This window comes from Brassica napus, chromosome A7, assembly GCF_020379485.1.
Source record: "Brassica napus cultivar Da-Ae chromosome A7, Da-Ae, whole genome shotgun sequence".
Lineage (NCBI taxonomy): Eukaryota > Viridiplantae > Streptophyta > Magnoliopsida > Brassicales > Brassicaceae > Brassica > Brassica napus.
In genome coordinates this window covers 22,799,820-22,825,244 of record NC_063440.1, presented here as the reverse complement: position 1 = coordinate 22,825,244, position 25,425 = coordinate 22,799,820, and the positions used below count along the sequence as shown (strand labels likewise).

The following is a 25,425-nucleotide window of genomic DNA, read 5'->3' as shown; positions in this document are numbered from 1 at the left end:
AATCAAAGAGATGACTACGGAGATTTACTCAAACCTAACTATATAACTCATCCAACAGTTAATCACTCATATATACGATCATGAATCCATGATCATGGATATTTTAAAATGGTACTCGAGTGGATCTTTCGAATAGTTTGTTCACTTTTAATTAGATTGCAAGAGATTCGTTAATAATTTGTTCCTTATATTTAAGCATTAACCTATATGGGTTTTTTTGTTTATTAAAAGCATTTCAGCAGCCCATCATTATACCGACAAAGCCCATCTTCCATTGTCTTATTTCCTTTTCCATATTCTCCTAACTGGAACTCCTAAGAGCATCTCTGGCACTCTATTTTTTCCTCTATAATTTACACTAAAATAGAGTAACTCTATTATAGAGTTAAATTTACTCCAATGGTTCACTCTATAATAGAGTTACTCTATAATAGAGTGAAATATAGAGTAATACTATTTTTTTACTCCAAATATAGAGTGAAAAAACAAGAATACTCTATATTTCACTCTATTATAGAGTAACTCTATTATAGAGTGAACCATTGAAGCAAATTCAACTCTATAATAGAGTTACTTTATTTTAGAGTGAAATATAGAGAAAATTATAGAGTGTGATTGGAGATGGTCTAAGGAAGTTTTTAGTTGTAAAGCTAATTGTACTACCTGATTATTATTTTAAATTACGTGGACAAAAAAATCTGTACACAAGGTAAACGCTCAAAACTCTAAATAGTTTCGATGAAAAATATTTTTGTATAGAAAGTAAACAAACAAAACTATAATAACAGTTTCAATCGTTCTACTATTTGACAAACAAAATTATATTGCCTCATATAATAGAAAAATTTGGCTTACAGCTGACTGCATGTTGTTTTATTAGTGACTTACTGCTTGATAAAACAGTTACTTTCATAAAAATATCCACAAACTTAAAATTACTCTTTTATATATATATATATATTCATATATGTATATGTGTGTTTGGGTTAAATTTATCATCAAATATTAGTTAAAAAACATTGCCAAGTATAATCTTATATATTAAAACAGAAGTCACAACCTTGATTAATGTGTGATTTTTTAAAAAATGGACCTATTCATAGAAATTCATACTATATTTTAATTCAGACTAATAATAAATATAATTTTTAAAATATTTTAATCATAGTATCTTTTGATATCTTTTCATTTTAAATATAAATATATTTATTTTAAAATTCTAACAAATCTGTTTAAAATGATTTTTACAAGATCTTCATTTTTGAAATTATACTTAAATATTTTCACTAATTTTGAAATTAGTTAAAAATATTATTATACATTAATATATTCAGTTATATAAAATGAAAAATAAAAAAATCTATAATATTTTAGTTATTATATAATCATAATCAATTATATTAAATTAAAATTATTATATTGAGCTAAATATAATAAAATTGTATTAAATTTATATATTTATATATTTTATTTTCGTAATTATAAAATATTTATGTTCAAAAATAAAATCTAATATGTTGGTAAGATGGGTTAACATTATCAAACTATATAATACATGTATAAAAATTAACATGTATTTCTTTAAAGTTAATAATATAAAATATTTGTAACTACTTTAATCATAATATATTTTCATTTTAAATATAATATATATTTATATATTATATTTTAAAAATTCTAATAAATCTGTGTAATATTTAAACAATAACTTAATGTATTTTAAGTTATCGTTTAGAAATAAAAATAAATAAATTATATCCTATTTTTATCTACTTTTATAGTCATGATCATGTTAAAATATAATTATTAGACTAAAATAAATATGATAAATTTATATTCAATTGATAAATTTATAAATTTTATTTTCATAAATATAAACTATTTATTTAAAATATAATATGATGATAAAACGACTTAAAATTAACAAACTATATAATACATGTATAAAAATTAACATATCTTACCCTTTTATAGATACAATAATAAATTATCTAAAATGAATAAGCATAAAAATATTGGTAAAAAAGAAATCCAGTTTTGAAATACGTGTCAGAATTTAGCATAAATTAAATACAAAATATTTTTTAAATATATTTTCTCATGAATATATTAATTTGCTTAATAACTAAATGCAAATACAATAAGATAAATATATAATAAGAAGTGGCAAATACATAAGGTTTAAACAATTAATTAATTATAACATGTAAATTATAAAATTATTGTATTTGAAATAGTTATATAAATATTTAAGTATATGATTAACATTAAAAATATATACCACTTATGTTCTAAAACAATAATTTATGTATAGAAAAGTGAAAACTAACACCCGTGCGGTTGCACGGGTCAAAATCTAGTTTAATATTTAAGACGTGAATCAGGTGCCGTATCTAACTTAGTTTAGATAACCGTTATTGGTCTTACGGAGTACTTCAAGAAGTCTGGTTCTCCTCTTATAAAGGTCGGAAAATTTTAACCTCATTGTTAGTTGGTATGTTATGTCTTAGTTTAGATGGAATAGCGTTTGAATCAAGGTATGTTATGTGTTAACTACAAAATATTAAACGAATTTTCTATGAACCATTTTAGTTACAAAATATAAGAAAACTAAAACATATATATGTCGTTTATAAAAATATAAAATAATTTAAGCCAAGCAGTAGAAAACTTGAACTTACATCGCATAATTTTTACAACTCTTTTGATTAAAGTTGGAATATTATAAATTAGTTAAAAGTTATTATACTGCAAATTATATAGAGAATCTAGCAAACTCTGGAGCTTGTATTGAAAATTACTTTTAAGTGACTCAAGTGTTGAGTAAATCTGAAATCCCAAAATAAGATATGAGATTCTATTAATAAATTTACAATAAAAATCTAAACCTCTTTAACTATATACTAAATTTGAAATTGACTCTTACATTATTTCTCATTTAAATTGCAAATATTTGAATTTTAAATAACAAAAATGACGTTCCTACACTGATGAAAATCTGGTGTGACTATTTTTGATGCTGATGATTATTTCAACTATGTTAAATTGGAATATCATAAAATGTGTCCAAAATTTCCATGAAATCGTTTCATCTCTCCTTGTCTCAACATGCAAGTCTTTCTTTCATAAACTCAAATAGTTAAAGTACCCAAAACACAAATCAAAATCAGTCAAAACTAGGGTAGAACACAGTCTACATTTCTAGCAATAAAAAATATCAAACAAAACCCTAAACCCAAAATAAATAAATAAATTAAAACATAAATCCAAAAAAAATAAAGCCTACATTTAAAAACTAAAATCCAAACTCCTAAAACCTAACTTTCTAATCCTTCAAAAGATACGTTTCCTAAATTTCAAAGATTCAAATTGTCTTTAAAATTTTTAAAGAAATTTCTCAACTTTACCCCTATAAACTATCGTATTTCTAATTTTTTTTAAAATGATACACTTTGCTTAAACATGATATTTTATGTGGTTTTACAGAAAAAAAATATGTAACTGTTGTGCCCACTGATATACGAACAACCCTTGACTAATAGCTAGGGACGTCAAAATGAAAATTTGGAAACGACAAATCTTTTCACAATCTTTATGGAATCGTACGGGGGAACCAACTCAGGTCATTAAAGCTTCTTTTTGACAAAACCCTAGAAAAAATGATAATGTTTTTTTTTCAAAGAAAAAATGATAATATTTATGTTGTATATACAGAACAATATATTCCTGATAAAAAAACTTTCACAAAACAAAAAACTATTTTCCTTCATAAAAGTAAAATAAAAACCACCAAAAATAACAGAGTTGAATTTTCATAGCAAGTAGGTAGAATTAGTAACCATTAGATAAAGGACACCGCTGGACAAAAGAATAGCAGATCTATATATCAAAAACAAATCGAAAGAAAAGCAGATTATAGGAAAACAACAATACAAAATACTTTACATTCAAGAACATCGGTGTATCCTGAGTCTTAAAAGACTGGTCTTATCATCGAATGGAAACAAATCCCTTCACAGGTCGTTTTCTGTTGTTGAATTTTATATTTCAGGACCACTTCTCAAATTTATTGGACATGTCAGAAATTGCCATTGCCAAGACTAAATACGAAAATACCTACTTGTATGTGTATATATACATAGTAAAAATATATTCTAAGATGATACTAAAAGTGGTTGAGTTTGAGGTTAATTCCTAGTATATAATCGCATTAACCAGTATAGGATCGGGAATCGGAAACCCTAAGTAAAATTTAAACCCTAGGCTAAAGAAATCAAACCGTAATTGAAACGATATACCTAAATCAGATTCAAAATCATCTTTTGCAAGCAGATCATCAGTTAATGAACAAAAACTCATGCCTTGGTCACTCTACAGTTAACCACTTTCTTGTTACGCATCTCATTCATGCATACTATCTCTATAGATTTTCTTGTCTTGGTCTGAGAATTGTACGCTTACTCTCCTCTCTCTCCCTCTCTCTTTCTTCTTTTCTATTTCCTCTTTTTAGCTGATTCTCTCTTTTGATGATGTGAAAGTTGTGGTCTTGTTTCTAAAAGAAAACTACAATTATTGATTCTTGGTTCTTGATTCTTGATTTTAAATTTGTGAAGGTCCTTAAGCTCGGTGATGTCTTCTTCCAACAATGATTACATTAATGGTAACAATGGAGTGTACCCTCTCTCTCTTTACCTTTCTCCACTCGCTGGCCATCAAGACATCATCCGTAATCCCTATAATCATCAGCCAACACCATCTCCGGGCCAAATGGTATCAGCAGTGCCTGAGTCTCTGATGAACTACATGTCTTTTAGCTCAAACCGTGCTGTGAATCAGCAAGGGTTCAAGATTCATGAGGTGTCTAGAGAAATCAAGAAGGCGGTGAAGAAAGATAGGCATAGCAAGATTCAGACGGGACAAGGTCTTAGAGACAGGAGGGTAAGGCTTTCTATTGGAATTGCTCGTCAGTTCTTCGATCTCCAGGACATGTTGGGATTTGACAAAGCCAGTAAAACATTAGACTGGTTACTCAAGAAATCAAGAAGAGCCATCAAAGAGCTTGTCCAAGAAAAAAAGCTCAACAACACTGATGAAGATTTTGGAAATAAAGGAGGTGAAGTTGAGGAGGAAGAGGGTGATGATGGCGATAAGAGCTTTTTGTATGGTTCAAGCCCTGATTCTTGGGAAGAAGAAGTGGCATGTGAGGTCAAGAAGGCACAGAAGAGAAATAAGAAGATTGATCTTAGCAACATATCTTCAAAGGGATCAAGAGCCAAAGCTAGAGGAAAGGCAAAGGAGCTGACCTATGATCATCCAGAAACCATCTCCGAGATCACACAAACTGAAACCATAGACCCGCTCAAGAGGTCTATAATCTCCAATGAAGGAGAACACATGACACATTCTCTCTACAAGGAAGCAACCCAAGAGTTCGATAGTCAAGAATGTATCTTAAGCAAGACGAAGGTCAATCTTCCCACCAATATGGATCAAATTTACAACCAGAATTATGGAACGTTTATGTTGAAAGATCAGGGTTCTAGCAGCAACTATAATAATATTCTGCCTCAAAACTTGGATTTTTATTATGATCAAAACTCTTTTATTGATCAACCCTTTTGTGCAGTCACCAAGACGAGTTTCCCCAGGGGTAATGTTTGGATTCAAGACTCTTATCTAGCTTAAATTATTATTCATATGTCTTTGCATTCCATGATATGTTTCTTTTTCTTGTTTTTATCTGGCAGGGTTCCCATAAATCTTGATATTTTCGGACCAGTAAGCATCAAATTTAAACATGTAAGGCAAAATAATCGTGTGTTCCTTTTGTATGTATATTTATAGTTATTTGTGTTCTTGGAGACATGTTATCTGATCTTCTGTGACACATTGATCAACACATTTCCTTTTTAAGAGTAAGTTTGTAATGTGGAAGCATGTCTTTGGTTATGTTTGGCCATCAAATATGTGGAGTATAGACCTTAGCTTTGATATTTTGTCTATATAATTATATATATATATATCCTCTTGGTCATCAGAAAAGGAACTTTGCAGTGATTTACATGTTTTTTCCTTTTGAAGGTATATACTAATTGGTTTTAAAGGCGTTTAAACTTTGATGTTTTTGGGAAAAGAGGATTTTTAACTTCTACATCTTCGAGTATAATTTAGTGTAAAATTTGTTAGGTTAAACTTCTTTGACCAAAGATGTAAACGAGTTTATATCAGTAGTAAAAGGAAACTTCAATGTTCTGAAGTGATCTGTTTAAGTCACATTTTGATAACGATCTTTATTAAGTCGCTTATTGCTTCAAATTTTGTAAACATTCACCATTCGCAGATATTCATTTCAACTTTAATTGTAGTTTAGAATCTAGCGGAAAACTGCAAACGATATTCACCTCTACAATAAAATCTGACCACAACTCATTTGAAAATCAAGTTAGCTTTCGAAATTATAGTTTATTAGCTAGTATACTATGTTGTCGCAGTATCATAACACAAATTTAAATCTGAAAATGTGTGTGGGACGGAAAAAAGAAAATCAAAGATATAGGAAACGTGTAGTTTACTCGTTTTAAAAGAAACTAGATTTCCACCCGCACAACCGTGCGGATATATATTTTCACATTTATATATATATATATAGATATTTGTTTTACATAATTATTATATATTTTTAATATTACTCACATATTTAAATGTTTGTATAATTATGCCAAATATAATAATTTTATAATTTTTATGCTGTAAATTAAAATCATCACATATATATGTTCCTTATTATATATTTGTCTTATTGAATTTGCGTTTGATTACTAAACTAAATTTTTTAATGCATGAAACAACATATATGAAAACAATTTTGTATTTAATTTATTATAATCATGATCCGTAATTCAAATCGCTAGATTTTTTTAGTAATTTTTTAATGTTTATTAATTTTATATAATAAATTACTGTATATTAAAAAGTTTAAGATAAGTTAAATTTTTATACATGTATTATATAGTTTACTAATATTAACCCGTTCTACCAACATATTATATTTTTAGCATAAATATTTTATATTTATGAAAATAAAATATGTTAACTTATCAATTTAAAATAATTTTATCATATTTTCTTCAATATAACATTTTTATTTTAAAATGATAGATATTGTTATAAAATTGATAAAATAGGATATAATTTTATTCTTTTAGTAACATTTCATTACTAATTACAAAATTAGTTGAAAATATTTATATTCAATGTATGACAATTAAGATCGTATTATAATCTTTTTCAAGAGATTTGTTAGAATTTTAATTTTTTTTAAAAAAATTAAAAGATATTATGATTAAAGTAGTTAAAAATATTATGTATATTAGCATTAGTGATATACATTTAATATAAAATTTAAATGATGGTCCAAATAAAAATATCACTCATAAAAAAATCATGATTTTTATTTTATTAGAAAACAAATTTGAAAAAATTAAAATAAAAATAAATATTTATTTCTAACAAAATCTATAAAAATTATTAGTAAATGTATTTGTGAAATTAATTAATTTCATTTTATTTAAATTTTCGTTTATAAACCAAAACTATATTCAATTTTAATTTCTAATTATATTTTATGATAATTTAAATTAAAACTAACTAATTTTTGAAAGTAAATTTAAAAAGATTCTAAGAAGATTTTAAAAAGATTTTGTTAGAATATTTTAAATATATTCATTTGTATTTCAAATAAAATAATAAAGATATTAAAAGATATAATAATGAACTTATATAAAATATGATATTTTTTAAAAATGGTCCAAACTAAAAAAATCACACATGAAAAGAAGTCATGACTTCTGTTTTAATATATAAGATATTTCAAGAGAATGCAAGATTTGACTAATACTCTGATCATTTTTATATATTAGGGATTCTAATAATTAGCTTCGTAAACTAAATACATATATATTGTATAAAATAATCTGAAGTCGACTTTTTATGCTAAAAATGATATGTGTTCCAACAAAGTATTCCAATAGATATGAAAGTTGTAATTTTAGCTCAGCTAATAACTTCTAACTTTTATTTTCCAAAAAAAAGCTAACTATACCAGAAAAATACATGATGGGTCACACCTTCAAAAGAACAATACATCAAAGTAAAATTAACGATTTTTGTTACGGACATACAACACAAATGCTATTAGTGAAAATGTTGTTAGTGTCATATATATATGCTTCTTTAATTTGTTCGCGAGTATCAGTATACATTGTTTTCTTGCTTGTGTTTATTAAGGTTTTATTTTGGTGTTAACACACATGAAAGATAATACTATATACTTCGTATACTCGCCATAATTGAAATCTTACTAAACATTACATCTAGACATAATCTTAGAATAGATTTCCGAAACAAATAATTGACAGATCTGAGCTTCAATAGCTAAGAAAACAGGCTAGTTTACGTTCTTCACTTGGATATGTAGCTATATATCATCAAGTCCTTATATTACATATAGATTATTTTCATAAATTTAATTGTTATATTATCTTATTCGGAATTTTACCCATATATCGCTTTGCTTAATAAATATGGATGAAATTTAAGTATAAACCCTATGAAATGCTATTTGCTGTAAATTAAATGAAATAAACACTACCAAGTTCATTGAAAGTCTTCTTACCCTAAAACTTAGATAAAAATTGGGTATATATTAAAGCTTTGCGCATTGACGTTTACATAAAGTCACAAAGCAATTCTTGAAACGAACTAAAACAAAGGAAAATGCTCTCTTAATTTAGACAAGGATATACAGAAAACAAAACTAATGCAACTGATGAGAAATAGAGATAGAGAGAGATAGAGATACCTTTGAAAGTTATTCCTCGTTGTTTCAAACAGATTCTGAAGCAGAAAATACAATCTTGTCATCTTGAAGAAATATATATCATCTTTCAAAAAAAGAAAGAAATGTATATCAGTCAAAAGAAAGTTATAACTAGAGGTGTGAGTTTGTAAATGAATTTCCAATCTTGTATTAATATTGTTTTTTTTTGTTGAAAAAGTTATTAATATTGTTTATTTGCCTGCTTTTATAGTTGAACTTATACAAAGGTTAAAAAATTTCTCTAGTTTTCTTTATAAAAGAAGTTTCTTTAATTTTGGAAAAGTATTTGTTGTGGAGAAAACGACCAAAACTACATAAACTAGAATGTGAAAGAGTTTCAGTTTTGTGGTTTGTTACTGAATGTAACTGAATTTCTTTTGGGGTCTAACTTATAGGAAAATATGAAAAATTATATTTAGTTAAGCAAAATTGTTTGTGCTGGATATAGAAAAATATATCAATTAGATTAAATTTAATATGTAATGTCTTTCTTTTTAATCGAAAATTTCCACTCACTTCACATTTTTTTTCAAAATAGATTTTGAGATAAAAATGTTCCAACTGTACTCTATTTTTTATTTTATAATGGAGAAAAAAGTATTTACTCTATAAATATAATATTTTTTATTTTTGTTTATTAATCCATTTTTTCATTCCAAAATGAAATATGTTCGAAGTGAAACTCAATTCTATAATGAAGTTACTCCAATTTAGAAGAAATTTTTTTTTTTAATCTTAAACCTAAAATTTAATATTTAAATTAATATAATATAATTTTCGCAGAAAATTGTTTTTAATTGGTAAAAATGGTGTTTAAAACCATAGAAAGGTCGTCTTTAACTTTTCATATAAATGAATTTCAGCGATTCAATTGAGTTCTTATCTAATTTGTAACTAAACATATACAAAAAAAAATACACTTATGGATAAACTTGTTGTAAGTGCTCACCTCTACCGAGAATAACATATAGTACTTTGCATTATCGAATTTTGCTTCTTCAAAGTTTCATCTCATTATCATTTTAATTTTTGTTGCCTTTTTTTCTTCTTCATGCTTGTTCTTCTTGAAAACAAACTGACATTGATATCCAGACTTGGCTAGTCGGATTAGTTAAGTACCTATTAGTAATCTACAATATTTATTTAATTAAGAAATGGGTGGAAACTGATTATCCCAAAAGATTTTGTTGAAAACTGTAAGTAACTTTATATTATATAAAATTTCATTTGTCAGTCACCCTATGATAACTCGCCGAAATAGCTGCTTTTAATATTCACACTATATATATTTTGCTCTCTGTCTTTGTGGTACTATTAATTATTGTTTATTAGTCTGACCTTGACTGACTGACCTCCACTGCGTCCGGGTGTCTTTCTTTTGAAATAATATACTTACTGCTTTACAGTTTAGTTATTGAAATACATTTAAATAAAGATTTTAAATCACACTGAAGAACAAATTTGAACCAGAAAACTCTTCTTCTTTTTGTGTGAACAAATTTGAACCAGAATTTGATACCAAAAAAAAAAAGATGTTTAAAAATATTATGTACGCAAATAAAATATAAAAGGGCTGTAAATTGTAAATCTCGAGGACTATTCATGAGAGCCGATCTAAATAGGCCCAATTACAAGCCTTCATGAAACAAAGCCCATTATAAAACTTGGTCTCTTTTAGTTTTCTTGCTCCGAAAGTCGCAGAGGAAGAAGCTACAAGTTAAGAGGAAGAGGAAGAGGAAGAGGAAGCAGAGGAATAATGGAGTCACCGAAGAAGATAGCTCATGAGATCGGTGGTGTGAAGAGAGACGCTCTTCGATTTGGTCTCAACGGCGTTAAGAGCGACATCGTCGGATCTCACCCGCTCGAATCCTCTTACGAATCTGTAATCGAGCTCTTCTCTCTCCTTCGTCTGTTTAGATTACCGATTGAATCTAGGGAAAGTAGCTAATCATACAAGAAAAGAGCTTCAGATTTGCTTTCTATAGCTGTTAGGTTTGATTTGAGTGTAGCAATTTGGAGTTTTGATCGTACGGTTTCAGGAGAAGAGATCTCATGAGGCGATGAAGAGGACGATCATTGGGCATACCTACGGGACTGCACTTCCTTTGAAGATGGATATGGACAGGCAGATTCTCTCTCGGTAAGTTTGCAACATTATCTACTACTCAAGAAGTTACTACTTGGTTACTAGAACACTGCTGTTAATTATCAAAAACTAAAGAGTTTGTAGATGGAGTTTTTGTCATGTGTGGGTTTTAGTTAGATGCATACATTTGTTCAATGTTTTCATTAGCAATATGATAGTTGTGTGCAATACTGGTTACGGGCTCGGTTAAAATTTGTCTATGTTTGCATTGGGGAGGATAAGGTGTAAAGTGTTTTGCTCCATGATCTGCTTGTGTGAATAAAAAAACAATATTTGGTTGTGTTGTTCTCAGTCTATCTTTTTCTCTCTGTGGAATGTTTAGGTTTCAAAGACCGGCTGGACCAATTCCGTCGTCTATGCTAGGTTTAGAAGTCTACACAGGAGCCATTGATGACTTTGGTTTTGAGGATTACTTGAATGGTAATTGTCCTTTACTCCTCCTATTGCATTGCATGTTTCTCGATGCTACATTCATTTCTCTAGATCAGTTGACTCCAGTTTGATGGTATCTCAGTATGCACTAGCAGCAATTTGATGAAAAATCAATACTTTGATACTGTATTTGCTGCTCGACAGAAGCAGAAGATTGTTTTTTTATAAAGTTCTTCTCCCTTTTCAGTACAATAGACCAGATTAAGTTATGAAACGGGGGCGTATAAACGTGTTCATGGTGTTAGAATTCAATATCAGTTTATCTGAAACAAGTATTTTTTCATTCCTTGCAGACCCTCGTGACTCGGAGACTGTCAGGCCAGTAGACTTCCACCACGGGATGGAAGTTCGTCTTGGCATGTCAAAGGGCCCGGTTGCCCCAAGTTTCATTTAAGGCCCTCATCATGGTCGTGGTTTATTGCATGTTATGTCTTCTTTAGCTTTTGAATGATGAATCAAGTGGAATCGTGTATGAACGTCTTTTGACATGTACTCTCTTCAAGTGTGATGTCTGATGAGACAACTACTGAATATGGTCAATCAATTCTAGTATGTTAGGTTTTGCGAAACTATACCTTTCGAATTTGATAGAATCATAATTAAAATCTCAGTCACTTCCACTAAACCACCTTACATAAGTTAACCGGTGATGTCTTATTTGATCTGTGGTGATTATTTTTCTCAGCTGAAAGATGCTTTTTTGCCAAAGTCTTCTTTAAAATTGATTCCCAACAAAAACTATTCCCTAAAGGAAATCCAAAAGAAAAATATACAAGTATACTATTAGCAACGGTCAGAAAAGAATATAGGAGGCGGCCCTCATGAGTCATGACGCTTTAAACTCAAACGTTCTTCTCACGTAGGCCCACTAACTCTCCATTACCCCGTCCACTTCTTATCATGCTTTTTAATTCATTTCTATCACTAACAATCTAACATTAGACCATTCTATTTGTTGAAAAATAAAGAATGATGTGTAATGGATTGGATATTCTGTAGAAGAAGACGGACGAGTCTAATTAATATGGCGGCAAGACGGCGGGAGCCAACGACCCACTTGTATTTAGCATCTTTCATTTACGTTTCTTTTCAACATGTGTCTATTAAAATTTTCAAAATTGTGAACTACAGCTGAATTTGGTTGAATAACTAAGACTTTAAATTGTTACAAAGAAATCTGGCGGAATCTGACTGAGTTAAAAGTAAAATTAACACATGCAACAATTACCCCAAATAAACCAAATCGAATTGAAAAGCAGTTTGAAACATAACCTGTTTCTAAATTTTAATGACAACTAAAAGCTGAAATCGAAAATTTGAATTCAACTATTCTAAAATCTCTATAAATTAATAATGTTAGAAATTTTAAATGTATTAAATTATAAGATATTGCTCAATCAAGAAACTAATATTCATTAGCTTATAAAGAAACTTTTAATCTATAATTTTATTTTTTTTAAATCGAGAAATTTAAATGAACTTATGTGTGAAAATAACTTATGCGAACTTAAAATTATAAATTTGTTTATCGCAAACTAAAATATTTGAAGTGGATAATATATATGACAAAAAGTGGATAATATATAAAATAAGTTTTAAAATTAATAAAATAGTGTTGTAAGTTTAATTTTAAATTTTGTGTTTAATTTTTGTGGAATATCTTCATTCATATTTATTTTACAAAAAAAAAAAATCTTCATTCATATTTAATTTAGTTAAATAAGTATTTATTGTTAGGATACTATAAAAAATCATAGGCAAAAAAGTGATAACTTTCCTTTAAAAGATAAGATTATTCATAATCAGTAGTTGACAAAATCAAAATTCCTTTAAAAGATAAGATTATTCATAATCAGTAGTTGACAAAACCAAAAATATTCTTAATCTTTTTCTGCCAAAACATTCTTATTCATATCATTATATTATTCAGTAAACACATAAAAGTTTGGCTCAGAATTGACTAGTCTCACTTATTTTTTCCCTTATTTTTTAGGTAACAAATTTATTATATTAGCTTTTGTTGAATAAGGTTTCAGAGTTGAGATCATACGAGAGCGTTAAACAGCCCAATCACAATGATACGAGTCACGTGGAGAGACAGATCACACACTTGCGTCAAAACACTACAAGTCTACGACGCCCATATGTACACAGCTCTCAGCCACCTTGCCTTTCTGTTCATTAATTTTTAATTCCTCTCGTTTTGTCCATATTGTCCATTTTTCAACCTAAACGGATTTTAAAAGAATTAATCTGGTACATTATAATAAAACAGAACAACACTAACGTGTTTTTTCTAACATATTAACCTGGTAAATGATAAATAATAAATTTCTTAAGTAAGCAGAAATTATGAAAGCCTTTTAATTTAATAGTACACCAAAACAGAATTTTCATAAAGTAAAGTATCCGTAGATTTATAAATTTTATACCAACAATTTGAATTTCAGAAATAGTTATTGAAAATATGTCTTTTGTAAAATAAATTATAGTATTGTAAGTAGAACTGTTTTCTCGTATAATTCTAAAGTCGAACTTTTGATTCTTTAAAAAAAAATTGCTATGAATTTTGTTAGAATCGGGTTTATTATGGGCTTCCAACTCAAAACCAATTGGCAATTAGTGGATTGACCCTAACCCTTTATATATTACTTAATGTCCCATTGATTTTCCAATGTGGGATACATATCCCTTAATACCCCTCCTCGAGATGATGGCTCTTATCGGCCAGAAATCTCGGAAACTTTTTAAGACAGTTATACTCGGTTGAGCGAGTCAATTACGACCTATATACCCGGTCGGGTCGGGTAGGGTTATTAGGATCTGGGCTCTGATACCATGTTAGAATCGGGTTTATTATGGGCTTCCAACTCAAAACCAATTAGCAATTAGTGGATTGACCCTAACCCTTTATATATTACTTAATGTCCCATTGATTTTCCAATGTGTGATACATATCCCTTAATAAATTTTAAAGAAATGATTTTAGAAAAATAAACTAAAATCATAGAACAGAAATGTTTATTTAAATTTTTATTTTACGAGAAAAGTTCAAATATACTTTCAAATTTTTATTTATTGTAAAGTTGTAGAAGTTGTATATATCAAATACTATTCTCATTTTTTTTTTCTTTTAGTCTTAGACTCTTAGTCAAGTATATATATTTTCGAAGTTAAGTACTAATTTATTTTTTATTGAAATTATAAGTATTACTAGGAGCGGAGTAGCAAAAAGATAACTAAACAAAAACAAAACCAAACAAAAAGTTACAACAATTATTTATAAGACCGAGCAGTTGGAAACTAAGACTGAAACAGAGTTATAGCGTCTGCATGGGCATGGTTGAATCAGGTGGTATAACAGATTTGGAAATGCATTAGGTACCCCTATTTACTATTGTACGTATGTAGAACATGCAATATTTTACATGGTTTGTCCCATGCTCTCTAAAATTAGTAAGGTTTTCGGATCTGAATGACCTAGGTAACCAAAAAGACATAGTTATAGCTAATCATGCTCATATCTTACTAAATAAAGTGCAAATGTAAACTCTCGGTTGCCACGAAACACTGTGATATAAAACAGTCTCAAACCCTAAAAATTACATGAGTTATAATTTTTCTGAAGATTAAATACATTAAACACGAAAAAAAGAATACAAGCATGACTACCCAATAAATCGAGCAATAACCAACATTGGCAACACAAAGAAGAGCTGCAAACCAATAATTTTGTCGTTCAACTGAAAGAGTTAGAGATTACCAACTTAAGTTCATTCATTTAGCCGAACAAATTAAACTCAAGTTTAATAAAAATATATGGTTAAATTTTAGTTTACCCGAATATAACTTGCTATTTGAATTTTTATAATGATTTAGCTATAATAATGTTTAAAATAGTATTGGTGAATTGGAAATTTTATATGACTGTAGCTAAAACTCTAGGATTTTATCTGATATTTAAAATTTAGTTTTTAACTTTTAAAAGTTCAATAAAAAAAATTGAAGCCACATGATTTTTGTAAGAGTCGTTGTAAGAAATAGTTTCTTAAAATCAACTACTTACTAGTTATAATAATAGTAGATTTTAAAATATATTTAAAATTACAAATTTTATAATATAATTTGTTTTTTTTTTAATATGTCTAAACATCATAAGATTTGATAATTTAATACAGATCACTCCAAATCTCATATTAAATATTCTCACTTGACCGAATAATTCCACATTCCACACAACATGAATTAATTGTATTTCTATAAAAATTCAGATAGCGAAAGTAAAAATAAGATTACAACCAAATGAACCAAATCTACTTATTTTCCCTTTTGGTAACTATATCATAGAATAACTATATTATTAATGTTGTTATTATCCGTTTTTATCTTTTTCAACCAGTGAGTAAAAAATTCCAAAACTAGCCTTACCGAAACAGCATCACCACGCCTGGTCGTCACAGACAAAACTACTCTTCATTATAAGGGGTAGTTTCGTCTTACACATAAGTGAACAGTTGTAGCGCATAACCGTTGTAAATCGGAAATTCCAAATATACCCTTGGGAACCTTCGAGCAAATAACGAAGACGGCGGGCCGAAAAGTAAATAAAGAGAAAGTTAGGGGTCCACTTATATAAAATAGGATAAAAGGAAGAGAACGTGAAACGATCCGCGCGAGCCACACAAAAAAGGATTCCAGCACAGCGAACAAGAGAGAGAGAGAGAGGTTGCGTAGATACGTTGCCGGACTTCAAACCAGTTTCGGTACCGGAATTTAGGAACACAGTTTAAATCCGGAGCCTTCAGAAAAAAGAATATACCTTTCTCTCTGTTTCCCTTCTTATTACTCTATTGCAATTTACAGAGAGAGAGAGAGAGAGTGAAGTCAGAGGAGATCGTTGTTAAGAATTGGGCATCTGGGGTTTCGATATCTGGAGTTCAATTTCGCAATTCAGGTCGTTTTGACTGCTGGGTGAGAGAAAGTTAGGGTTTTTAGATCTGTTGGAGAAGGATGTCCACGCCTCTGAAGGTGTGGCAACGTTGGTCTACTCCAACGAAAGCGACGAACCCAGATTCGAATGGGAAGGTTTCGGGCATGGTGAGTGAGATCCAGTACGAGGATGATCCAAGAAGATTGCCTGATAGAGTTTCAGAGCTTGAAAAAGAGGTTTGCTTTTATTGTGATCTGTTCGTTATTTTTCTATTTCTGTTAGTTTTTTAAGCCTTTTAATTTATTTTGGTACAGTTGGGTATTGAATGTGTCTTATGATTTACAAAGCTCATACGCATTGTTTTTTTTAAAAATGGTTCCTTTATTAACTTTAATTTAGTTTTGGATGTGAATTTTGTTTAACTGTGGATGATTCTTACTGTTACTGCTTCTACTTGGTTTGATCATGTGATTTTTTTACTGGTTTGGTTGTTTTGTTTGAACAGCTTTTTGAATACCAACACAATATGGGTCTTCTTCTGCTGGAGAAAAAGGAGTGGAGTTCCAAATTTGAGGAGCTTCAAGATGAGTTTGATGAGGCTAACCAGTGCCTTAAGCGGGAACGCAACGCGCACATGGTTGCTATGGCAGATGTTGAGAAGCGGGAAGAAGGGTTGAGGAAAGCTCTGGGGATTGAGAAGCAATGTGCACTTGATGTAAGATTCCAAGTTTCTATACTCTTCTTTATTTTTTTATAAAGTGATTCAGGCAGATTCGTGCACTTTCATCATTTCTTTAATACATAGTTTCAGTATACACTTAATTGTTTTTTATTTATTTAAATCTCTTTCGGGCATAATTGTATTTTTGGTACTATATATAAGATTTATGACACTCTTTAAATTGATGCAGCTGGAGAAGGCTCTGCGGGAACTACGCTCTGAAAACGCAGAGATCAAATTTACAGCTGACTCAAAGCTGATGGAGGCGAATGCATTGGTCAGAAGTGTTGAAGAGAAATCTCTCGAAGTTGAGGCCAAGCTTCGCGCTGTTGATGCAAGGCTTGCTGAAGTTAGCAGAAAGAGTTCGGAGGTGGAGAGGAGGTCCAAGGATGTGGAAGCTCGAGAAAGCTCCCTTCAAAGAGAGCGGTTTTCCCACATTACTGAGTAAGTATTCCTTTTTATCTCTGTCCAGCCTCCTTGCTTCTTATTGAGGGATGGTGACTTCATTGGTTCAACTTGTTTTTTTATGTTTCAGACGAGAAGCAGAGGAGGCGAGTTTGACAAAGCAGAGGGAGGACTTGCGTGAATGGGAAAGAAAGCTGCAAGAAGGAGAAGAAAGAGTAGCTAAATCTCAGATGATGGTAAAACAGAGAGAGGATAGGGCAAATGAAAGCGACAAGATTATCAAGCAAAAGGGAAAAGAACTTGAAGAGGCACAGAAGAAGATTGATGCTGCCAACTTTGCTTTGAAGAAGAAAGAAGATGATATCAGCTCAAGGATAAAAGCTCTTGCTTTAAGGGAGCAAGTAAGCTGTTTTTTTTTCCTTGCAGCATTTTAATTATTATCTAAAAGTATTTGGAATCTTGTCCATTGACACACTTCCTCTGGATGCAGGAAACTGATTTGTTGAAGAAATCTATAGAGACAAAAGAGCGAGAGCTGCTAGCTTTGCAAGAGAAACTGGATGCCAGAGAAAAGGCAAGCCCTCTCTCCCTCACATTCTCTCTATATATATTGAAATATAGATGAATGTTTCTGTCACCCTCTTTGTTTTAAATTTTTCTATCTGTATTAGTACATATTTGTGCATTCTGAGTTTTGACTGTGCTACATTGTTTAATGTTTGGATAATTGACAGGTTGCAGTTCAGCAACTAATTGATGAACACCAAGCTAAGTTGGAGGCAGCGCAGCGAGAGTTTGAAATGGAAATGGAGCAGAAAAGGAAATCTGTTGATGACAGCTTGAGGAGCAAGGTTGCAGAGGTGGAAAAGAGGGAGGCTGAGTGGAAGCACATGGAAGAGAAAGTCGCTAAACGCGAGCAGGCATTAGATAAGAAACTGGAGAAGCACAAAGAAAAGGAAAAAGATTTTGAAGCAAGACTGAAAAGCGTAACTGGCAGAGAGAAAGCCTTGAAAAGCGAGGAGGAGGCATTGGAAACTGAGAAGAGAAAACTAGCCGAGGATAAAGAAAATATTCTCAGTCTTATAGCTGAAGTCGAGAAGATAAAGGCTGAAAACGAAGTACATCTATCTGAGATTTGCAAAGAGAAGGAAGAGCTTAAAGTCACTGAGGAGGAGAGGTCCGAGTATCTTCGCCTGCAAACAGAACTAAAGGAGCAAATAGAAAAGTGCAGGTCTCAGCAGGAGCTGCTTTCGAAGGAGGTTGAGGATCTGAAGGCCCAAAGGGAATGCTTTGAGAAAGAATGGGAAGAGCTTGATGAGAAGAAAGCTGAGATCGAGACCGAACTTAAGAATTTGGCTGATCAGAAAGAGAAACTAGAGAGAAACACACACTTGGAAGAAGAAAGACTGAGAAAGGAGAAGCAAGAAGCAATCGACAACATGAAAAGGGAGGTAGAAACACTCGAAGTCGCAAAAGCTGCGTTTGCAGATACTATGGAGCACGAGCGTTCAGTGATCTCAAAGAAAGCTGAGAGCGAAAGAAGCCAACTGCTTCATGAGATTGAAATGCTCAAAAGGAAGCTCGAGTCTGATATGCAGAGTAAATTGGAAGAAAGAGAAAGGGAGCTGCAAGCCAAAGAGAAGCTGTTTGAGGAAGAGAGGGAGAAGGAACTGAGCAATATCAATTACCTAAGAGACGTAGCCAGAAGAGAAATGACGGAAGTGCAGAGCGATAGACAGAGAATACAGAAAGAAAAGGTAGAAATTGATGCTAGTAAGAAAATTCTTGAGGAGCAACAGACAGAAATTCGGAAAGATGTTGATGACCTCGTTGCCTTAACCAAGAAACTCAAGGAGCAGCGCGAACAGTTTATCAGCGAGAGGAACCGTTTTCTTTCTTCCATGGAAAGTAATAGGAACTGCAGCAATCCTTGTGGTGAACTGCTTGCAGCGCTTCCTGAGATTGATAATCTTGAACTGCCTAATTTGTCAAAACTGGAAAACATTCTTCAGGACGAAGCACCACGGCAGGAACTGAAGGATATATCGCCAACTGCTACTGACTTAGGATTGCCAGTTCAAGGTGGGACGGTTTCATGGCTCAGGAAATGTACTTCAAAGATTCTCAAGTTGTCCCCAATAAAAATGGCAGACACTTCTGCTTTTGCTGACCAAGAGCCTCAGTCTACTGAGCAAGCTAACGTGAACAGTGGGCCATCTGCTATGCGTCCGTCCCAATCCGAAAACGACACAAGAGATGTCGAAGTCTCAGACGGTGATCAAAGCAACATCGACAGCAAGGCTCAGGAAGTAGCTGCAGATTCTTTGTCTAATCTAAATGCTGATGGTCAATCACGCTTGAGAGGGAAAGCCAGGATCAGAAGGACACGCTCTGTTAAAGCTGTTGTGGAAGATGCTAAAGCTATCTACGGAAAATCTATAGAATTCAATGAGGCAGACGATGGAAGCATGGGTGAGCCTGGTCGTTCTGATAAAGGTGGTGTTTCAAAGAACGGACGTAAGCGTGGACGTGTGGGATCTTTAAGAACTTGTACTAGTGAGCAGGATGGTAACGAGAGCGATGGAAAATCAGATAGCGTCACAGGAGGAGAGCATCAGCGTGGGAAGAGGCGGCAGAAAGTTGCATCAGAGGAACAAGAAGTGGTGGGACAAAGATATAATCTCCGTCGATCCAGAAGGTTACTACTTCATTTTCCATTTACACTGGAGCTGCTTATCCTTAATTATAATTAGTTCAGGCTGTTAATATATGTTTTCACATTTGGGTTATTAGGGTGGCTGGAAAAACTGCAATTGGTAAGAAGAATGAAGAGGCTGATGGAGTCCAGCAACAAGAGGAGGGTGTTCACTGTGCTCAAACCACTGCAACAGCATCAGTAGGTGTTGCTGTTAGCGATAATGGAGTAACTGCGAATGTGGTGGAGGTAAAAATGCTTTCACAACTTAGCTGCAGTTTTGGTTTTACCTTTTCTTGATTGACCAATCTGTTTTCTTTCATGTTACAATATAGATTGAAGGCATGGCAGACTCTGAGGAGACAGATGCTGGTTCGCCCAAAAGAACAGGCGAGAGTGTAGCAGCGAGTGAAGAAGATGTGAACAGAACACCTGAAAGGGAGTACGATGGTGAAGAAGAAGATGAATCGGATACGGAACATCCCGGGAATGTCTCCATTGGTAAGAAGCTCTGGACTTTCTTGACGACGTAGCTGCCATCTTTGATCAGGGTGTAGTTTGGTGGCCTATGATGTTGAGGAAGAACCAATCTTCTTCTGTTGACAATATTAGTGTGTGTGCTTTCCACATCTCTAGCTTATCCTAGGAGACTTTGTATCTTTTTCTTTCTCTTTTTTTTTTTGGTTGGTGTCAACTTTGTGTGGATTTATTTCACCAGATTGTAGTGTTTTCTTTCTAGCTTTCTACCACTTTAGTTGCTATCATGGTTAAGAGGATAATTCTACACATTCTTTTGGTCTGTTTAAGATGATTATTTGATTTTATGACAGTGGTCTCCAACGAGTGTTTGCATTTGATCTTTTATTTATTTTGTCAAAGTTATTTTCTCTGGCATGTTGCGACTGTTAGGACTCATCAGTTTAGTGTGTGAAGGATTTATAACAACTACACCTTATGGCCTATCTGTTTCTATAATCATCACTCACAGTCATAAAGCGATCGAAGATAGTGTGTGAAGGATTTATAACAACTACACCGATAAAAGTTCCCAGCAGCGTGGTATGTGGCAACTAGGATCTTGGTAATGGTATGCCTGGATCCGTATCATATTCGGAAATTGATGAAAATCTTACACTAGGATCTGATTAAGCAAAATGTTTTTATCATCATTGCATTTCGTGTATCCCGAGAGCCCAAGTAAGTTGTGTAATTCAGAAAACGGGCCAAAAATACAAAACCGCAGAAAAAGATACAGAGGTTTTACTCTGTTTGTTTTCATCTGTTTGTTTTCATCATATACTCACCCCTACGGTTCTATGCGTGCGTGAAGGAGTTATGGGAAAGAGATGAAGCGCAAGGAAGGATTGTGTACGCCGAACACATAAAAAAAAGCAGTAAAATGTTGTCGAAACATCCTTTTAACAGATTCTGCAGGTCACTTGAAAGAGGCTACTGGAGTTCTTAGACCGATGATTGTAGACGTCACAAAATTAGACAATCATATATTAAAATAAACCCCAACCTATATAAAAACAAAACATTATCCTGTTCAAACAGTCACAAGAATCATGTTTGCATTTATGTTACTTACATAGATATTATTAAAAAAAAATTGTTAGATTAATTTCCATTCTTGATATTTTTATTTTAGTTTAAAATTTAGTTACATTTTTTTATATATATGAACTTCAACGGCCCCTGTCAGATTTAACCTCCAATGAGTCACAGATGGTAGAAACAAAGCACCTAAGAGCACAATTAACGGGAGTGTTTAAAGGGATGGCTAGGAGTGGGCCCACCATAATATACTAAAAAGCATTGCCAAAAATTCCAAATTAAGCACCGAGTCTTGCACTGTTTTGCGGACTCCATTGACACATGGTGGTTCGCGATTGGTTCATTTTTTTTTAATCAGACAAAAAATAAGAAAATAAAAAAATAAGCATCTCAAATGGGTTTATGGGTTAAAGATGCTCTAAGGCCATATCCGACTGAGTACGTCTTACCGAATTGAATAAATTAATACTGAAAATTAAGATCTTAATTGGATATGTTTTTACAAAAAGTCATTTTCTTAATTTTTAGTTTATATTTCTAGCCAGTTGCGTAGAAATTAATAAATAAAAATCTTAACATTCAAAGTTATCAAAATATGTTGATCGTCAACATATTGAAAAAAGTATTATGTTGATGAGAAAAATAAAGAAAGAGTTACAGATAGAGAAAATATTAAGTGATGGAAAGTAAAAATGGAAAAATAATATTTATATAGAGAAAGAAACAAAACAAATTCCTAAAATCATCGTGATGAAACGCCTAGAAACTTTTTTCTATTTTCAGCCTACGTTGCATGGAAGCTTCATCGGACGTCCGCTTCCCGCTTCGGAACCGGAATCGGAATCGGAACCTTGTGGAAGCTTGCGGAATCTCGCTTCCAAAACGTTTCTAAAATATTCTCTTTAAAAACCTGTTGGAAGCTTATGATTCCATTTTGGAATCACGCTTCCATTTTTTCTAAAAATACAATGTATATCAATAAAATATAAAACCATAGTTTTAATCTATATAAAATTAAAAATATTAATAGTAATGAATATTGAATTATAAATATATATATAAATATCAAAAATAATACTATAAATTATCTTTATGCATTGAGATTTTTTATTAAAGATATAGCACATATTGAAACATATTGTGTCAATTATTTATGAAGTATTAAAAATAATTAATATAATATTTTTTGTAAACATAATTTATGTGTATTTTTACAGTTTTAATATAAAATCATTTCAAAATTATTATAAATGAATAAATGTTTTATTTCAAATTTAAATCATATATTTTTAGTCCTAATTATTAAAAAAATTTACATATATATATATATATATATATATATTTATATATGGATATACGCTTCCAATACGTACCCGTTTCCTAATATTTTAAAAAATCTCGCTTCTGCGCTTCTTTACGCTTCCGCTTCCACGTACCCGCTTCCGTTTCCATGTAACATAGTTTTCAGCTTTCTTCTTTGGCATTCACCTTTCAATATCCAGGATATTACGAAACGTAAGTTGATAAGAAGATGCATAATGTACGGAATAAAATAAAACATAATTCACAAAGAGTCATGATTTGGTGATTCTTTAATATTTTAATCTCTGACTAATCAAACCCATACATTAACCATAAATATATGTTCCTGTTTTTGTAAAGAATATTAGTTAAAGATTAAAAAATAAGGTCACGAGACTCACATAGTCACAAGCTCACAACCTTTGACATCAGCCTCCCACCACATGTACACCCATATTTATATGTATATTCTCCTCCATTTTCATCATCTCTAATATCTCCAAGTCACACTTCCAAGAGGTTCGATATCTCTCAGCTCTCTTCTCTTATTATTACTTCTCTTTTGACTCTTGTTCCTCCAAATCCTTCTCTTTTACATGCATATTCTCCTCGTCTCTTTCTCCTTCAATAGTGTAAAACTTTTGAATTAATGAAGTATGGTTTGTCCAAAAAAAAACGATCAATATAGTCTCTTAGCTAGTTCAATTTTTCATCTTACTGATAAATCACAAAATGAAAAAGTCACTTAGTTTTTTATATATTCATCTCTATCAAGTGTACATACGGTATCTTGAATTACGTTATTGAGTTAATGTTTCATACTGTCTCCAAGTGTGTATATATAATCAATACAGATGGTACATAATCTTCAATTTACTTTTCTATAGAAGTCAGATTCTGGTGAGGATGAGATTTGGGAAGATTGTAGAAGGCTTGAAGTCCAAGATAAAGGCAAGTCTAAGGATGAGGAAGAGATCCTCATTATCATCATCATCATCGTCATCATCATCATCGTATGAGAAGATAGAGAAGACTGACAGTATGAGATTTGAGTTAAGAAGCAGAAAGGCACACAAAATTATCCAACAAACTCTTCGGATTGCCGATTCTCCAACCTCAAGAACTTATGCTTTATGATTTCATCGTTTTACCATCCAAAACATATTCATACATACATATAGACTTGCGTGTACGTCTGTTTATACATATGATCCATCTAAATTATTGTACGTGTGTGTATGTATGTGTGAAAGGTTATATGGATGATGTCATGGGTGATGGATATTATCTTGGCTAATGGATGATGATTAGATGAATTCAACATTAATGGTCACTAGTATTTCTACACACCAATCTATGCTTTGAAAAACAATTTTATGAATGCTTTATGGTATTATTTTTGGGGTTTACTGATCTTTTTTCTAATACGAAATTACAGATTTTGGTTGAGATTCAGTTTTTAAATTACTAACAATGTTATAGAAAATAATATTAAATAAATAAAAATAAGATATTATTTTTATTTGATGAGACAATATAATTCATTTTATCAGCCAAGTTGCAAATTCTCATTTTATGTGGTAGATAAAAATGAAATTTTGAATCAGACTTAATTATTTGGATAAACCAACTAAAGTTGGCATCACATTGGCCTTATGTTTTTTTTAACATTAACCTTATGAAAATTGTAAAATTTAAATTTCAAACATAAAAGAACACGAAAAATTAAAATCAAGCCTCAATTTTCAATTTCATAACTGTTTGCTATGTTTTTGTCTCCCTTGTTCCTATGCCTAGTCTTCCATTATAACTGCCTACTTATCTGTCGCATTTATATAATTTTGTGAAAAAGAATGATATGGGTTCGAATATTATTCTACTGAAATGCTCATACAAAGAACATAACCAACGATGATATGCAAGGTTATGTTTTTTCCATGTGAGAGACAAAAGGAATATTATTTAGAACCTTGCTCTAAGCCGTCCACTTCCCTCTTGAAACTAGATAAATTCCCTTGATTTCTTGCAGCATCTTAAGAAGTCCTAGAACCCCTTAAAACTTTCAAAATATTTTAAAATTTACTCACTCTAAAGAGATTAAAAATACATATCATAAGTTCGTTTCAAAACCGTCCAGAAACCATAGAAAAGATGGTTTTGAACCACTTCTGAAAACAGTGCTCAACAAATGGAAAAGGACATTTAGAAAAGAAAAAAGTTTCATAACCGCAAATGTTAATTCACATTATATCTTTTAATTATTTGTTTCATGATCATTCACTAAAGAATGATTGGTAAGTTCTCAAGGATGTAGACCAGACCTTATTTTTATTTGTTGTTCAACAAACAGTTACCAAGT

The 25,425-nt window shown here is 31.3% G+C and overlaps 3 protein-coding genes and 1 long non-coding RNA gene across 5 annotated transcripts; all 4 read left to right on the top strand.

Moving 5' to 3' along the window:
* Positions 1 to 2,379: 2,379 nt before the first annotated feature.
* LOC106357126 (transcription factor TCP1) lies at positions 2,380 to 5,991 on the top strand. The gene is made up of 2 exons (XM_013796808.3): positions 2,380 to 5,650; positions 5,748 to 5,991. Exons 1-2 carry the CDS (start codon positions 4,630 to 4,632, stop codon positions 5,756 to 5,758), a joined length of 1,032 nt encoding a protein of 343 aa, XP_013652262.2. The 5' UTR covers positions 2,380 to 4,629; the 3' UTR covers positions 5,759 to 5,991.
* A 4,514-nt stretch (positions 5,992 to 10,505) lies between these two features.
* On the top strand, positions 10,506 to 12,028 carry LOC106353928 (cyclin-B1-2-like). Of its 2 annotated transcripts, none has more exons than XM_013793756.3 (4): positions 10,506 to 10,760; positions 10,918 to 11,018; positions 11,347 to 11,444; positions 11,750 to 12,028. In XM_013793756.3, the coding sequence occupies exons 1-4, from the start codon at positions 10,635 to 10,637 to the stop codon at positions 11,848 to 11,850; spliced, it is 426 nt and encodes a 141-aa protein (XP_013649210.2). In that variant the 5' UTR covers positions 10,506 to 10,634; the 3' UTR covers positions 11,851 to 12,028. The 2 variants fall into 2 exon arrangements, with proteins under 2 accessions (XP_013649210.2, XP_013649211.2); XM_013793757.3 differs by having other exon boundaries at positions 10,523 to 10,760; positions 10,924 to 11,018.
* A 4,089-nt stretch (positions 12,029 to 16,117) lies between these two features.
* LOC106353927 (protein CROWDED NUCLEI 1-like) lies at positions 16,118 to 21,059 on the top strand. The gene is made up of 8 exons (XM_013793754.3): positions 16,118 to 16,622; positions 16,892 to 17,101; positions 17,298 to 17,551; positions 17,643 to 17,913; positions 18,003 to 18,086; positions 18,247 to 20,210; positions 20,306 to 20,456; positions 20,543 to 21,059. Exons 1-8 carry the CDS (start codon positions 16,467 to 16,469, stop codon positions 20,738 to 20,740), a joined length of 3,288 nt encoding a protein of 1,095 aa, XP_013649208.2. The 5' UTR covers positions 16,118 to 16,466; the 3' UTR covers positions 20,741 to 21,059.
* A 2,066-nt stretch (positions 21,060 to 23,125) lies between these two features.
* Positions 23,126 to 24,382, top strand: LOC106353926. The gene is made up of 2 exons (XR_001271888.3): positions 23,126 to 23,585; positions 23,954 to 24,382. It is a non-coding gene; the product is annotated as an uncharacterized LOC106353926 (long non-coding RNA).
* The last annotated feature ends 1,043 nt before the right edge of the window (positions 24,383 to 25,425 follow it).